The sequence below is a fragment of the Typopeltis vanoorti genome, chromosome 24 (assembly GCF_054136105.1).
Source record: "Typopeltis vanoorti isolate ZY-2024b chromosome 24, IOZ_Tvanoo_1.0, whole genome shotgun sequence".
Lineage (NCBI taxonomy): Eukaryota > Metazoa > Arthropoda > Arachnida > Uropygi > Thelyphonidae > Typopeltis > Typopeltis vanoorti.
In genome coordinates this window covers 3820125-3837198 of record NC_143572.1, presented here as the reverse complement: position 1 = coordinate 3837198, position 17074 = coordinate 3820125, and the positions used below count along the sequence as shown (strand labels likewise).

Sequence of the window (17074 nt, the reverse complement as noted above, 5' to 3'; positions counted from 1 at the left end):
GTGAAACTTACTAATGTTTCACAGGTTAAATAAATTAATTAATTTTTTTTGTATCTTGGTGTTGCTCATACGTTATGAAGCACTACTAAAATTGCTAAGGTGTCCAAGATTGTACATAGGATTACTTGGTTGTTGAGGAACACGCTGACATCCAGAGATAAAGAAGTTATTATTCCCCTTTATAAAGTGATGATACGTCCACATTTGGATTACTGTGCTCAGGTCTGGTCACCTGGATTCCTTGGAGATGAGGAGGCTGCGCAGAGAAGAGTGACTAAGTTGGTGAGTGATGTAAAAAAAATGCTCCCATTGATAGATTGAGAGCTTGTGGATTGCAGAGGTTGGTTGATAGGCAGAGAAGAGGGGATATGACAGAAACATTTAAATTACTGAAAGGTTTTTATAGGATTGATGCAGGGGAAATGTTTCAGCTGTGTGATAGTGATGGAAGAAGAAGAGGTCATCCCTGGAAATTAAAGAAGAGTGTGGTTAATAAGGGTGTGAGAACAAGGTTTTTTGCTTGGAGGGTGATGAATGAGTGGAATTCATTGCCTGACTTAGTTGTGAGCTTTTCATCCGAAATGAATACAAGAAGAGATATGACAGATATTGTTTTGGTAGTTTGGGTCTCCCGCGATGAGTCTACTGGCTCCATGGAGATACCCATAATAATAATAATAATAAAATATCAAAGTTTGTTAAAATAAATGGCATAATAAATAATATATTGAAGACATCCTGATACAAAAAAACACCAGAAACAGACTATTTAATGTTCTGTGTAAACTAACTTGATTATATGAAAGTGAAACATTGACATAAAAAAGAAGAATGAAAAACAGATTCAAACAGCAGTAATGAAATTTTTCAGAAAAACCGCTGGATATACAAATGGGACCATAAAAAAAATATTTTTACAATCCCTAAATATAAAAACAATTAACTACTGTATAAGTAAATATAAATAAAAACAGAACATCAAAATTGAATGGACAACAGCAGACTTCCAAAAATACTATACAGATATAAAATAAATGGAAAAGGGAGAATTGGAAGAACAAGAAAACAATGGCATAAGACTAAAACAGGCCACTTGATCTAAAATCCTTAGGAGGAAGAAGAGACACTGAACAACATACCTTTGATAACATTTAACCTAGACCTGCACACTGGCACATTCATGTGGATGGTATATTTGCAATTAGGAATCACTTCATCCTAAGATCCAATTCACCTTTGAAAAAGAAATAACTAAATAGCCTTTTTAGATCTAATTCTTCATCAACCAGATGGAAGCTTACAATTTTTAGTTTTTCGGAAGAAGAATGTAGGCCATTATATCCGCACTGAATCTCACCACCATAGTGAAAAGCTGGAAGTATTGAAACATTATTACATCGTGCTCAATTGTTACGTTCTTTAGATGAACATTTACAGAAAGAATTACAACATATTAAATGCACCTTTTTATCAAATGGTTTTAAGGACTCTCATCAAAAAAGCATTTAACAGCTATGGTATCTCAGCCTCTTCCAATGAATATTAGCAGATTTAAAAAGTACTAACTTTATTTATGTATTTATATACAGGGTGGCCATAATTAAACTTCCTCTATTCATACGCTTATGTAACTCGATCTAACAACCAGATTGTCACTAAATTTGATAGGGAAACTATTCAAAACATGGGCAGAAGGAGTCTGCAAAAAAAATTTTGTGGAATTTAGTTCAAAAATTCATTGATGGGAGAATTAGGTGCTGTATAATGTAAAAAAAAGCGTTAAAATAGACAAATGAATTACAAAGATTAAACTGAAATGAAATGTCTTTTATGCAACAAAAAAACATTTAATATCAATTTAAGTTAGCACAGTAATTACAGTTACTGGAGTGAGCATTGTCACAAACTTGTTGCACAACTTGAGCACATTGAGTTCAATCATGTGAAAGAGGACCTGGTTCAATGTGGCCACCATTCTCATTGACCAGAAAGTGCATCCTGTACAGTATTCTCAACAGCAGAATGCAACATATGTGAAGTAATCTTCATCACGGTCTGTAATATGTTGTCCTTTAAGGCTGCCAAGTGCAAGATTGCCATAATAGATGTTAGCCTTCAGGTAACCCCACAACCAAAAATGGCACAGAGTAATATCAGGGAAGCAAGGTGGCCATGCAACTGGAAAGAAGTGACTAATCATCCTTTCTTTTTCTGTGAGTCATGCTGAAGAAGCTGCTGTATCAATCATACAATGTGGGGAGACTCCATCTTGTATAAAAATAGCGTCATCCAAACATCGTTGTTGCTGAAGTTATGGAATTACAAAGCTGTTCAGCATATAAGATATCTCAGTGCAGTAATGGAACAAGTTACTGGTACAGTCGAAGTGATGTCTGTCCTCAAAAAAGAATGGCGTCATTATAAAATCTGTTGTGAAGCCACACCAAATAGTAATATACAGCAAATGTAATGGGAGTTCCTGTTAACATCCAAAATTCAATAATTTTGGATGTTGTAGAGCAGCACTTCCCAAACTGTGGGCCACGGCCCTCTTGGGGACCATAGGTTTTGTTGAGGGGGACCATGAAATAATGAAAACAAATTTAAAATGTTTTAAGACTAAGTTGATTTTTTTTTTATCTTAAAAGAAACGTATTTAATTTTTATTTATTATTTCTTTTTTGTTATTTTTTATATTTTAATGGAAAAAAAATCACACATTGGTGCGGGTTCACAAATTTTGCTTCCTGCGTATTTCGGTGCTTAATGAATATTAATAAATATATGCTTATTCATATAAGTTTCATTTCAAAGCAAAAATCTGAGAATTGCAGTTTCAAATATTTCACCTGATATGACTTTTTGTAGCAGTATTGAAACACATCCATCACATTAAATTGTTATTAAACTTCTTTCATGTTTTTAATTCATTTTTTATTACTAATTGTTTTACGTTTCATGTGCTTGTACTGCAAATGTACAATAACAATATATTTATCTATATAAAATTATGAGATAATGTGCCATGACAAATGTGTATGTAAGATGCTAAAAATGTAATATTTGCAATATTCGCTGTGTATGTTTTGTATTGAATATAAATACAATAAATATTATAATAATATATGTCTATATTACGATTTTTTTCGAGGGGGGTCGTGAAATATTTTAATTTTACCAAAAGGGGCCCTGACATCCAGAAGTTAGGGAAGCACTGTTGTAGAGTCCTGGTTCAGATAAAAATACATCTCATCTCCCAACAGCATTTTCCAAGGCCAAGCAATGTTGACTTTCAATACGACCAGAAAGATCAAAGCTAATGCCAGTCGCTTATCATAATTATCATGTAGCAGCTGCCATATGCTGCTGATCTTGTATGGATAAAATGTAATAATTTTGCACAAAACTTTCCATACTGTAGAATAAGGCATATCCAATTGTTGTGCTATCCAGTGGACACTATACTACTACTAGCAATATATTTGTGTGATTTGTTGACAATCGTGGTGGCAACTTCTAAAATTATCCATAGTGGCACTGTCTTCCATTCTCTGCCAGGTTGAATTTCCAAAGATCCTGTTTCTTCAAACTTCCAAATGATTGATCTAACTGCATTAGCTGACAGAGGACCTTTATGCAAGTTCTGGTGGGTTCTAAACTCATGAAGGGTGGCTGATGCGTTGCACTCATTAATGTAAAATAATTTTACAAGTAATGTGCAATAAGGTAAAGTGAGGCACATGAACAGAACACGACTATGAACAGAAATGTGATTGTGAAGGTTTCTCTTTACTTTATAGCTCTTATGATGCAAGCAAAACAGGTATTCAAACTTTATTTCAAGCAAATTTTCAGCTTCCTGGGCTACAACAGCACCATATCCCCACCTCCCCCATCAGCAACTTATTGAACTAAATTTTTTTTCACAGACTTTTTCCCATGTTTCAATTAGTCTCCCTCTCCTTACCAAATTTAATGACATTCTGATTGTTAGATCGAGCTAAACAAGATTGTGAATAGAGGAAGTTTAATTATGGCCATGATGTACACACACACACACACACACACACACACACACACACACACACACACACACACACACACACACACACACACAATGCTTGGAAAGAAGTCAACAGGCACCCCCATGGGCAAGGTGCATGCATCGTGCCATGTAATGAGTCACGTGTTTGTAACAAGTATAAATTGAAGAAATATAATACTCCAAAATCAGTGCAACTGTGTCTAAATGAAATGGATGTGAGAAAGACACTGATGAAGTTTGAAAGAGACATTGTGATAGGATGCCACGTTGCAGGCCTATCTGTTTGGAAAATTGTTGACAAATTGAGCCATCCCAGGTCAATAATCAGTGATACCATATTGAAATGGAAGCACAGGAAGTCAATTGCTGAATGTGACTGTAGAGTGCTATGAAGGATAATGCGTAAAAGCTGCCATTTGTCAACCAACACATTGAAGGTGGAATTCCGAGCACCGACTGGAACATGAATCTCCAACTGAAGCTCACAACATGGGTTTCCATGGTAGGACCGAAATGTGCAAACTGCACTTATCTGAACCAGCATGTAGCATCGTCTTCAGTGATGCAAAGAGCATGTACAGTAAGATGTGAAAGCTTGGTAAACTGTGCTATGGAATAACGAATCATACATCCTCTACTGAGAGATTGACGGGTGTCGGTGTGGTGGATGCCCGATGACATCTTTTACCAGAGTGCATAATCTCAGCTATGAAATTCGGAGGCAGCAGTGTAATGGTGTGGTCCTGTTTTTCCTGGTTTGGTCTCGGACCTCTGTTTGTAGTGCCACAAACACTGAACTCCAAGTGGTGTCTGAACATTCTAGACAATGCAGTGCTTCCTAGTTTGTGGTATTTCTATGGAATTGACCATTGTCTTTCAGCAAGACCATGCACTGTCATAAGTCTGCTGCTGTAACTGTGTGGTCAAGAACATCACCACACTTGTCTAGTCTGCACAGAGCCCTGATCTCAACCCTATTGAACATCTGTGGGATAAAGTGGAACAACCAGCAAGGTCAAGGACCTCATTTCATGCCTACAGGAAGAAAATGCTTCAAAATTTCCATTGATCGCTGTCATATGCTAGTAGAAAGTATGTCCTGCAGGAATGGTGCAGTCACCACAATGAAAGGAAGTCCTACATCTTATTAAGATGGGTGCCATGGCTGTTTGTTCCTCATGCTTTGGTGTCCGTTGACATCTTTCTAAGCAGCACACACACACACAGTCTAACCACAAATATGAGATCCTCGGCTGGCAATGTGCCAAGAGAGTCAATTCATGTTGGAGGGGAGAAAGGAATAAGGCAATGTATGAATTTGTTACCAACATGCAAAATCACATGCTTTATATGTAAATTTTCCAACTACTATACAAAAAAATAGTTACCACTTTAAAAACTAGAATTTTCATAAAAGAAAAGCTAATTTTCTGACATATAAGAATAAACGCTTATCCCATGAAACAACTTGATTACCGTATTATTGAAATGGATTCGCCTTCTTCTGACATGCGCAAGTGTTGAGGGGTCTCGTATCTGTGGGCACACAGTATATTACTTTTTTTATATAATTATTGACTATTTTGGTTATTTTAATATTAGCTATTAGTGTGGCACTTTTTAAATTTGTCTCTTATTGTTTAACTGACATTCTATAATCCTGTACTGAAGTTGCCTATGACACTTAGGCAAAAATTTTACAATAAACACATTTTTTTTATGACAGAAATTTTCCTCACTTCTATAGTTGTTATTATTATTATTTAGTTAGGATGGAAAGATATTGATATATAAAGGTGGAAAGAAAGCTACCAAAAGAAGTGGATAAATGTAGACCAAAGAGAAGGAGAGACAGATCAGCTGCAAGATGGAAAGATTAGTTAAACCAGAAGGCAAATGTCTAATCCTGAGAAGAAGAAGATACAGTAGTCTCTATTTAAATATTCAGAATCTGAGCATCAATTCCCATTATGCTTCCTAACTATTTCTATTGTGGAATAAGGTAATTAAGTCAACACATTGGAATGCATTAACTTTGAAAAGCAGGTTACATATAATTTAAACCAATATATGTCTACAAGCACTTCCTAACTTATAAAATACTCAACTTAACACTTTTCCTATAAATATGAATTTTTTTTTAATAGAAAAATTTTATGTTACGCTATCAAACTTCTTATGGCATCTATCTTACTTTATATTAGCAATATTTGTAAATTTCACCTGATTCTATATATTCTGGTGTTTTTTGTTTGTTTGTTTGTTGATGATTTTGAAGAATGTACTCATGGCTGGAAAGAAAAAAAAAAGTTAAGTAATAGACATCTGGAAACATAAGAAAACTGATCTGGAGATGAAAACAAAGATAATAAACAAATATGAACGTGTACAAAAGGTTACTGAACATAGTATACGTGAATTTGGTTTCTCAGTCAACAACTGGAATGATAAAGGATATAATTGAATTAAAAAACATACGAAGGGACCAGCATCTTAAAATCAATGAGATATAATTACAAAATGGTGTGCAAGTACTATAAAATGGAAAAATTATTAATAATATGGATGGAAAACTAGATATAAAGACTTTTTCCATTAAGCCAAACAATGGTCCATGCGTGCATGCCAATATTTAGGAAAGCACCAAGATATTTCTCCAAACCTTTATATCTAGTAGCTGGTGGTTCAATCATTTTTTTAGAATGTGAAAGTAAGTGATAAATATAGTTAAATTATTTTTTCTTTAATTTTAAAATAAACATTAATTATTATTTCCAATGTTTCTATTTCCTAAATATCCTTATCCTATCCTTCTCAACTGTCTAGAATGGGTTGAGTACCCTCCTAATGAGGGGTTACAGGCGTATTAATGCAGCCGGTTCGCCACTCCTCTGCTGCATCCCCTAAGGGCAATATTCATGACTGTATCCATGTGTTCATGGAGCTGGTTTGCCTGCTTGCGGGATGAAAAACCCCAGATAAACTAGGGAGAAAAACCCTGCTGTCCAAGACCGGCTAACTTGGCTATGGCTGAGGAAGATCCTTAAGATCTTCACGTCGTCGAAGGGAACCAAACCTAGGACACTTCTTTCCCAGGCATATGGTTCCAAAGCACATACCAAAGTAATTACATCAATAACCATGTCATTACCAAGAGAACATGGCAGATCTAATGCTCAATATGAGTCAAATTCTGACTTTAACACACAACTCAACTTATGAAAGGATTCACAAAATGAAATGTTTTTATTTGAGGAGTGTCTGTATTTGTCTTTTGAGATCATTAACATCTGCTTATATAAACATAAAATTAACATACCTGTTAATTCAGGACTGACCAAACCAGACAAGTCAGGCTGTTCACCATACCAAAATATCCATAACTCCTTATTGTAGTTAATCTGATTGTTTTCATGGAAATTTGAACGATGATGGTCAGTACCTCCACGAGAAGCCACACGGCGCCATACACAAAGTATATCTGCTGCCAGGCACTTACTGAATGATGACAATACAGGATCATCTGATGGATCAACACATAATACACTGTCTGCATATAAACGTCGCCATTTAATGCCACTCAGATCCGCCTAAAATTAAAAAAGTTATAATAAATCAAATAAATCAATTTACGACAAATAGTTGAGAAATAATGAGAATATAACAAAAATCTGTATTTAAGTTTTGTAGATCTGGAAAAAGCATATGACAAGGTGCAAAGAGGGAAACTATTCAAAACACTACAGTTGTATGGCATCAGTGGGGCATCATATCAAGCAATACTTAGTCTTTATTTGTGTTGTAAGTCAGCTGTGAGAATTGAAGTACAGAAAGATGGTTTAATGTTAAATCTGGTGTCAGACAAGGATGTACATTATCCCCTTGTTATTCATTATCTATATGGATCACATTATGAAGGAAAGTGGTATTAAACCTGATATCAAAATTGGAGAAGTTAATGTCAGCTCTTTACTTTACGCTTTGCTTTTCATGACATGAAAGAAGTAAAGAAAAATTGATAGCCTTTGAAGTTTATTGTTATCTGATAATGCATGTGGGACCCATATGCTTAACTTCCATGATTTTCCCAGTTAGTGCAAGTATAAGTGAATTGTTTCATCACTCATTTTAAACATTTTTGAAAGTTCTTGATATGTTAATGTGGAATTATTTTCAACAGCGACACATAATTCTTCATTATCAATAATCCACTTCTGCGCAGTATGTTCTGATACCCCATCTTTTCCAAATGCCACACATCTTACAGAACGCTTCTAAAGCCTTTGAACCAAGCTTAAATTCATAAAGCAAACAAACCCAAATTACACCAGGTTCATCAACCGACATTTTAAAAGGGTTCAAAGTCACAGAAAAAAAATACACACCAAGTTAGAGTGCACCAATTGACTGACACATATCTGTGCCTTATGACGCATACAAAAAATTGCTCTGCAAATCACAGCAAAATAAAACAAGTCATTGCAGCGAACTCTACCAAAAACTGCATGAACCATTTTGGTTACCTGATAGTTAAGACATTAACTATCAGGTAACCAGTCCTGTCTCACACCAATCCTTAACCAAAACCATTCTGATGTTTGCCATGCAATAACACAACTTTTACTTTCTTTAATATGCGTATTTTATTATTCTCACCCATTCATTGGGAATTCCATAGTTCTCTATTAATATAGTCAAAAGTTTTGACAAAATGTAAATATAAGGAGGTCTTGAACTCTATACTCAGTTGAATTATATTCCTTAAAGTAAAAATGTGATATACAGTACTTTCTCCTTTCATAAGTCTAAATGTTTTTTTCTATTTCAGTTTTAATTCAATTTATTAATACAGCATGTTCAACAATTTTGCAAATACTAACAGTGGGTAATTTGCACATTTAATGAGATTTTCCTATCTTTGGAATTATGAAACTGGAATTCAGAAATTGAATTAATTGGAACATATCTATTTGAAAAGTTAAAGCGCTAAGTAATGCTTTTAGAAATCCATATATATATATATATATATATATATATATATATAATATTAATTTATATTTTAGATTTATTTATATTTAACAATGAAAATAATAATTTACAATATTTAGAAATAGGTAATATCAGTGTTTTGAACTGTGTTAAAAAATAGTTTTGATAATGTACTGTTTAGTTACTTTGTGAAAAAATTAATCCGTAGCACTAAGAGGCCTTTAATGCCTGTGCCTGCTGAGATGGGCTTTTATAATGATAATTTTAGGATAAGATAGTTAGTCATATCTAAATATATATTTTTGGTAAATTGCATGTATACTCCTGGCCAGTTGACTGTTTGTGGGATAAAACAGCCAAGTTTCTGTAAGGAAAAAGTGAAGTTCAGTCAGCATTTAGTGAAGCAAAGGCTTCACTAAATGCTGACTGAACTACAGAGGCTCTTAACTTTGTGACATAATGCTTCATTTTTTTTGTCTTAATACACCACAATGATAGTCAATCTAATAAATAAAATGTTTTAATGATATTACAATACTAAACAAACTAAATAAGAAAAAGATGCTTATTATGTGAAGTGAGGATGCGATATCAGGATGATGTGATGGGAGGAGGGATATCAGGTTGTTGAGGGGAGTGAAAGATGACAGTATTGTTGGAGAGCTAGTCAATGTGTTGTCTAGGTATGATAATGATGAGTAAACAAAGAGAGTAGGAACCATGAATGGTATGCTGGCAGAACTGTGTGAGGAGAAAGAAGTGGGGTTTGTAAATATGTGGAATGCATTTGAAGGAAGGATGGAAATGTGCAAAAGTGATGAATTGCATTTTTTGGATGCAACTTTGTGAGTCAGAGAGACTGTTGATGCAAGGAGGAATGATGTCAGCAAGACAGCAGAGTACCACGAAAGTAAGAGTTAAAGCAAAAGATCAGGAGGAACTGGTAAGATTGAAGCAACTGTAAATGAGAATGGTAGTACTGTGAGAATAATAGAACAAGAATGCAAGATGGACAGTGAAACATGGAAATGGGGGAGTCAAGGTGGACAAAAGAGACACAGTATAAGAAGAGTGGATGTTGGAAGTAGAAGTGAATGTGTGTATGAGCATGGGCAGAATGGGAATGGGGTGATCTCGGATGTATGGAGTGTAGCTGAGCCTGACAAGGTACAGAGAGCAAGTGGTGATAACGGCAATTGGAATGGTTAGGTGTGGAGAAATCACATCTTACAAATGGCATGGGCAGGACTGATTATAGACCTAAAAGTGAATTGTTGTGTTTATTTACAAATGCCAGGAGCATCAGATATAAGGGAGATGAAATTGTTTCACTGAGATTATTCACCCCAGAATTGTTGGAATAAATGAAACATGGTTGGATAAGGATGATATCCTAATGAGAATAGAAATGGAAGGATATGGCGTTTTTTTTTTTTTTTCACAAGGATAGAAATGACAAGAATTTGGAGGGGATGGGTGCTATTGATGATAGCAGCCAAATTATGTCTGCACAAAATGGACATGCAAGATGTAAATAGTGGCAATGGTTTTGAGTCAGTATGGTGCGAGGTGGAAGCCTTCATAGCCCAGTCAGTACAGACAAAGCCCTTTGGTCGGAAAGACCCGGGTTCAATTCCTGTCAAGTAATGTGAGGAACCTTTATCTGGTCTCCTTCGACTAAAGGTGAGTTAGCCGGTCTCATACAGTGGTAGAGGGTTTTTTCCCTCCTGGAAACTCAGGTTTTTCATTCCTCAAAACAGGCAAACTGGCCAGTAGTGGTAGAACACACTCAATTTACAGACAAGAACACTTAGAAGCATAAGGGTAACTGCCTTATCCTCTTATTACGGTTAAGAAATCCAAGGATACTTAGAAGGCTGTGGGCACTAAAGTGCCTGTTAAAGCCATTGATAGAATAGAATGATGTGAGATGGAGGTTGACTGGAAGAGATACAGTGCTTGGAAATGAGTCAATGAACATCATAGTGTGACAAACAAACAGTCTTGGTGCCCACCTTAATAAGATGTAGGACTGCCTTTCGCCGCAATAATTGCAGCAATCCTACAGGGCATATTTTCCATAAGCATAAGATGGTGATCAATGGGAATTTTGGAGCATTTTTCTTGTAGGCATGTAATGAGGTCCTGGACTGCTGTGGGGCAGACGTCCCTTGATCTCACCTGACATTCCAGTTCATTCCACAGATGTTCAACAGGGTTAAGATCACTGCTTTGTGGAAGCCAGTCAAGTGTAGTGATGTCCATGTCCACAAACCATGCAGCCTTATGACATAATGCATTATCTTGCTGAAAGACAATGGTTATCTCTGTAAAAACACCACAAACTAGGAAGCACTGCATTGTCCAGAACATTCAGACACCTTTCAGAGTTTTCATTGAACACTGAACTTTCAGAGTTCAATATTCGTGGCATTACAACCAGAGATCTGAGGCCAAGACACGTAAAACAGGCCCATACCATCACACCACCACCTCAAAATGTCATAGGTGAGGATATGCATTCTGGTAAGAAAGATTCACAGAGCATCTACCACACCCATCTATCTACTTATGTGATGAATGATTCATCACTCTATAACACAGCTTTCCGAGCTTTCATGTCCTTCTGTAGATGTCTTTGCACCACTGAAGATGACACTGCATGTTTCTTTAGGTAATGTTGGGCTTACATATTGCAGTCTTACCATGGAAACCCATGTCATGAGCCTTGGTTCATGACATGGGTTTCCAGATTCAACATGTCGACCAACGAATGGTGGTTTTTACATATTATCCTTCATAGCACTATGCAGTCACATTTGGTGACTGCAGTGCTGGTGAATCATCCCCTGTGGGTAGCAGTTGCATTTGACTCCCTGCACTTCCACCTCAGTATAATATCACGATTGTGACATGGGATGGCCCAATTTGTCAACAATTTGCCGAACAGATTGGCCTGTAACATGGCATCCTATCAAAATGCCTATTTTGAACTCCATCAGTCCCTTTTTGCAACTATTTCACCTAGACACAGTTGCACTGACTTGGAAGCATTACATTCCTCCAATTTATACTGGTTACAAACACGTGACTCTTTACATGGCACGATGCACCTTATCCATGGGGGTGTCTACTGATTTCTTTCCAAGCAGTGTATTTAGTCAGATGCTGCTATATGCAAGAAAATGTGGAGGATGTGAGGAAGAAATGTATAAGCAACTTCAGTTAGTGAAGTACATGAGGAGTATAAAGAGCATACCAGGAAGGTGGCTCATTTGGCAGTATGGCAGAAATTACCAAATCAGGCCAAGAAACCCTAGACAGTTTTTCAGATATGTGGCAAGTAGAAGGTAGAATGATTATCATAAGATGATGTGAAGGAATAAAATGGCAGTAAAGATTGGAATGAAGAGAGAGCATTTGGGAATAAGGAAAATAAATTTCTTGAGGTCTTGACAGACATCTATCTTAGGCAGTGTGTAAAGGATGGCACACAAGGATTGAGAGTTTTTGATATCATTTCATCAGAGGATGTGATCGTGAGCAGGATTTAACATTTCCTTCCAGTTGGGAGAATGATTATGGGTTGTGGCTAGTTATATGTAGACATGTGAAAGGATATATGTGCAATTACAAGGATGGTGATTATTAAAAGCTTAGGAGAGAGTTTAAAGCTATAGCATGGAATGAGTTGTAAAATGGGAGATAAGTGCTGCATGGGAACTAAGAGATATTTAAAAACCTTGATGTGCAAATATATTCTGAAGGTCAAAAGCAAAATAAAGCAGGTGCCAAATGGATGAATAAAGGGATCAAACATAAAATTTGGAAGAAGAGAATACTGTGAAGGCAGCACACAATGAATAAAGGCAGCAATCAATTACATGAGGAGTATAAAGAGCATGCCAGGAAGGTGGCTCATTTGGCAAAGACAGCAAAACTACAGTATGGCAGAAATTACCAAATCAGGCCAAGAAACCCTAGATGGTTTTTCAGATATGTGACAAGTAGAGTAGAAAATAGAATGATTATCATAAGATGATGTGAAGGAATAAAATGGTAGAATAGTAACTGCTTCAGAAGACATAGTTGAAGTATTCAGATGAACAATTTATAAGGGTGTTTCATCCTCGTAAAGGTGAAATCATGAGATATTCACGCGTAGAGGAGATAGGAAAGTGTAGCTTAATTGTGAGTGCACAAGAAGTATATAAGGAAATAAGCTTGATGTCAATTAGGCAATAGGATTTGATGACATATCGGCATGTGTCTTAAGGGAATGTTCCGGGGATTAGGCATGTCTGTTAGTAAGTCTTACAACAGCACAGGTTCCAAGGGAGTGGAAAGAAGGTAAAATTGTTTCACTTCATAAAGATGGTGATAAGGCTGTGGCTACAAATTATAGGTCAATCTGTATATCCATAGTTGTGGTTAAGGTATTGGAGAGATTGTGAAACCTATGATACAGAAATGGTTGATAACAGTAGTATTGTCAGTGGTTGTCAGCATAGGTTTGTAAAAGGGAGATCATGTTTTACTAACTTACTTATGTAGTATAACAGGGTGACAAATGTCTTAGAAAGGGAGATGCATATACAGCAGTTTATATATATTTTGCAAAAGCTTTTGATAGATTGCCACATGGCAAGCAGTTAAATAAACTGAAATAGATGGGACTGAATAACAGACTAGTGAGATGGATCTGTGACTGGCTGTGAAATAGGTGCAAAGAAGTTGTACATGGGGGTGCAGTATCCTGAAAGAATAAATTCACTAGTGGTGAATTTAGCATTGGAGCCATCATTGTCTATTTGGATATTAAATATTGTGATGAGTTTAGCTGGTGATATAGAGTGGTTTGCAGATGATGCAAAACTGGGGAGAGCAATGCAGAGCCAAGCAAATGTTATGGCATTACGGTTGAATTTGAATATATTGTATGAATGAGCAGGTAAGTGGAACTGTCAGTTCAATGTTTCAAAGTATAAAGTTTTGAAATTTGGTAAGCAACGATGTGATCCATAGTATACACTTGGTGGAGAAACTTTGAAGGAGGTAGAGGAGAAGAGAGACCTGAGAGTGGTGATGGTGGACAACGGCCTGAAATTCAGGAGCCACATTGCACAAATTGTGAAGTCATCATATCGGATAATGGCAATTATGTGGAAGACCTTAATGAGCAGATGTAGAAAGTATTTTACCTTGGGTATAATAAATGTTAAAGATACCAAGCTATTTTAAACCTGGTTTTACTCCATTTCCCAAGTAAGCAAACAGACAAACAAGTCAAGTTTGCGCCTGCAAGTGTTGCAAGTCTAGCTGATCCTACAGGTAGTGCAAGACCAAGGCAACTCATGGTAAAAGTAGAATAAGCTCTGATCACTAATCTTAATATTTACCCTTAATGCAAAGCACATCTCCTAGAGGAGATGTATGATGTTTTGTATTAAAGGCAAGGGGGCCACTACCCAGACCGGTTTCAACCTTTATTGAGGTCTCATCAGTGGGAGCCAGGCTAGAAATACCAAGGTTTTAGTAATACAGAGCTTATAAGTATTTTACCAGAACAAGTTACCATAAGGTGTTTTAACCTTATTAAATAAAAGTCTCAGGAGGAGATATAAATGTAGAAAGTATTTTACCTTGGGTATAATAAATGTTAAAGATACCAAGCTATTTTAAACCTGGTTTTTCCCAAGTAAGCAAATAGACAAGTCAAGTTTGTGCCTGCAAGTGTTGCAAGTCTAGCTGATCCTACAGGTAGTGCAAGACCAAGGCAACTCATGGTAAAAATAGAATAAGAATTGGGAAATGGAGTAAATACATACATCTTCATGGCCCACTCTTCCTAATTGGGTTGTTGGCGGCAACAGCTGCAAGAGGAACTTCCAATGGTCACGATCCTCTGCCACCAAGCTCAGGTGTTCTGGTGGGATTCCCAAATGTGTCCACCCAAGGTTTTGGATATAATCTATCCAGCAAGGCCTTGGCCTTCCTAGGCCAAGGCCTCCCACCCTCTGACTTGGCAAAGAGGGCCTGCTGAGGGAGCCTCTCTTGTGGCATTCTGACCAGGTGCCCGTACCAACGTAACTGTGATCTCTCAACACGGAGAAGCAGCAGTTGAGTATTGAGGGTTTCCCGAATTGCAGAGGTTCTAACTCTGTCGAGTTTTGTCAGCCCCGCAACCCCCTTGAAGGAACCTCATTTCAGCCGCTTGGATTCGTGTCCACATTCTTTCAGTCATTATCTTTAACATTTATTATACCCAAGGTAAAATACTTTCTACATTTATATCTCCTCCTGAGATTTTTATTTAATAAGGTTAAAACACCTTATGGTAACTTGTTCTGGTAAAATACTTATAAGCTCTGTATTACTAAAACCTTGGTATTTCTAGCCTGGCTCCCACTGATGAGACCTTAATAAAGGTCGAAACCGGTCTGGGTAGTGGCCCCCTTGCCTTTAATACAAAACATCATACATCCCCTCTAGGAGATGTGCTTTGCATTAAGGGTAAATATTAAGATTAGTGATCAGAGCTTATTCTACTTTACCATGAGTTGCCTTGGTCTTGCACTACCTGTAGGATCAGCTAGACTTGCAACACTTGCAGGTGCAAACTTGACTTGTTTGTCTGTTTGCTTACTTGGGAAATGGAGTAAAACCAGGTTTAAAATAGCTTGGTATCTTTAACACTTAATGAGCAGAAATAAAAATCTTATGATTCCATAGTATAAGGCTTTGAATGGGCCTCATGTGGATTATCATGCATGGATCTGGTCATCAGGTTTTCATTGTGACAAGAATATATTAGAAAGTATGATCCAGAGAAGATTTACAAATGTGTTAAGTGGTCTTTGGAATGTGGAGTATGAAGACAGATTGAAAGAATGTAAATTGCAAAGCCTCATGAATACAAGGGGGGGGGGGGAATATGATTGAGAGATAAATTAGTCAGGAATTGCTACCAGGTTAACATAGAAGTGGAATCCATTGCCCAATGTTGTGAATGCACACACACACTGAATCAGTTTCAAAACACAGTTGGGTGAGCTTTTTGCATGTTAGTGTGTACCACCAATGATTAGTCTCTGACTACATGGAGGTCAGATGATAATAATAATAATAATAAACTGGTTTATATTTATCTGGATTTCAAACCAGCATCTTCAGAACCATAATGTTGTTTTGTTCTGTTTTGCTTACACAAGACAATGAGTAAGCAAAACAATTCAAATTGTAACTGACAAAAGATCAAAAGTTCTAATTCCTATCATTCCCAATGGCTACAGTTCCTACAAAACAGATAAAATACTACATGGTCTTCCTACTTTTCCCCTTTCCAAACATGCAAAAACAAAACAGCACTATTTTTTATCTCCTATATCTGAGGTACATCTGAAAAGATTGTCAAAGTACCAATAAAATATAACCTTCACACCACATTCGAAAGCACATGTCAAGCAACTCCAATCTGCCATCATAAGGACAAACTCCATTCTCAAGATATCCTGGAGTGTATTAAATTCTCTGTGACTTAGCCTACTTTTATACTAAGCAGACTAAAAGTATAAAACTACTTTCATACTAAGATTATTTTTAGAATCAGCAATGGCTATGCAGCATTCTCTAACCTTAGCTAGTATGGGTGCATTAATTTGCCAAAAAATTGGGAGACAATTCTTACACAACTACAATACATCTTTTATACATTAGAGGGCACAAGAGTAGAACTTTAGATCTTTTGCCATTACAATTTGAATGGATTCACTTATTCATTGTTGTATGTAATACTGTAAAATTTTTTTCTGAAGATGTTGGTTTGCATCTTCCAAACATCTTTTTTTATAATTTAATTCATTTGGTGTTATAATATGATTAAAATAAGTTATGAATCAGATGACAGTGTTGGTTGGAATTGTTTCTTTGTGCCTTACTATTCATGGATGGGAATTTTTACAAATAGCACCTATGTGTCAACATGAGTTGGAAGTATAAAAAGGTTTGACAAAGACTGGATTTTGTTTTGCATTTCCCAGT

The 17074-nt window shown here is 36.4% G+C and overlaps 1 protein-coding gene across 1 annotated transcript in view; it reads right to left on the bottom strand.

The window, feature by feature from the left end:
* Positions 1-17074, bottom strand: part of LOC150092894 (mediator of RNA polymerase II transcription subunit 13-like) — a 557023-nt gene that overhangs the window by 487983 nt on the left and 51966 nt on the right. Inside the window, exon 2 of the mRNA XM_090414065.1 lies at positions 7365-7635. Coding sequence (XP_090270191.1) covers positions 7365-7635 — 271 coding nt within the window. The remainder of the gene's footprint in view (positions 1-7364; positions 7636-17074) is intronic.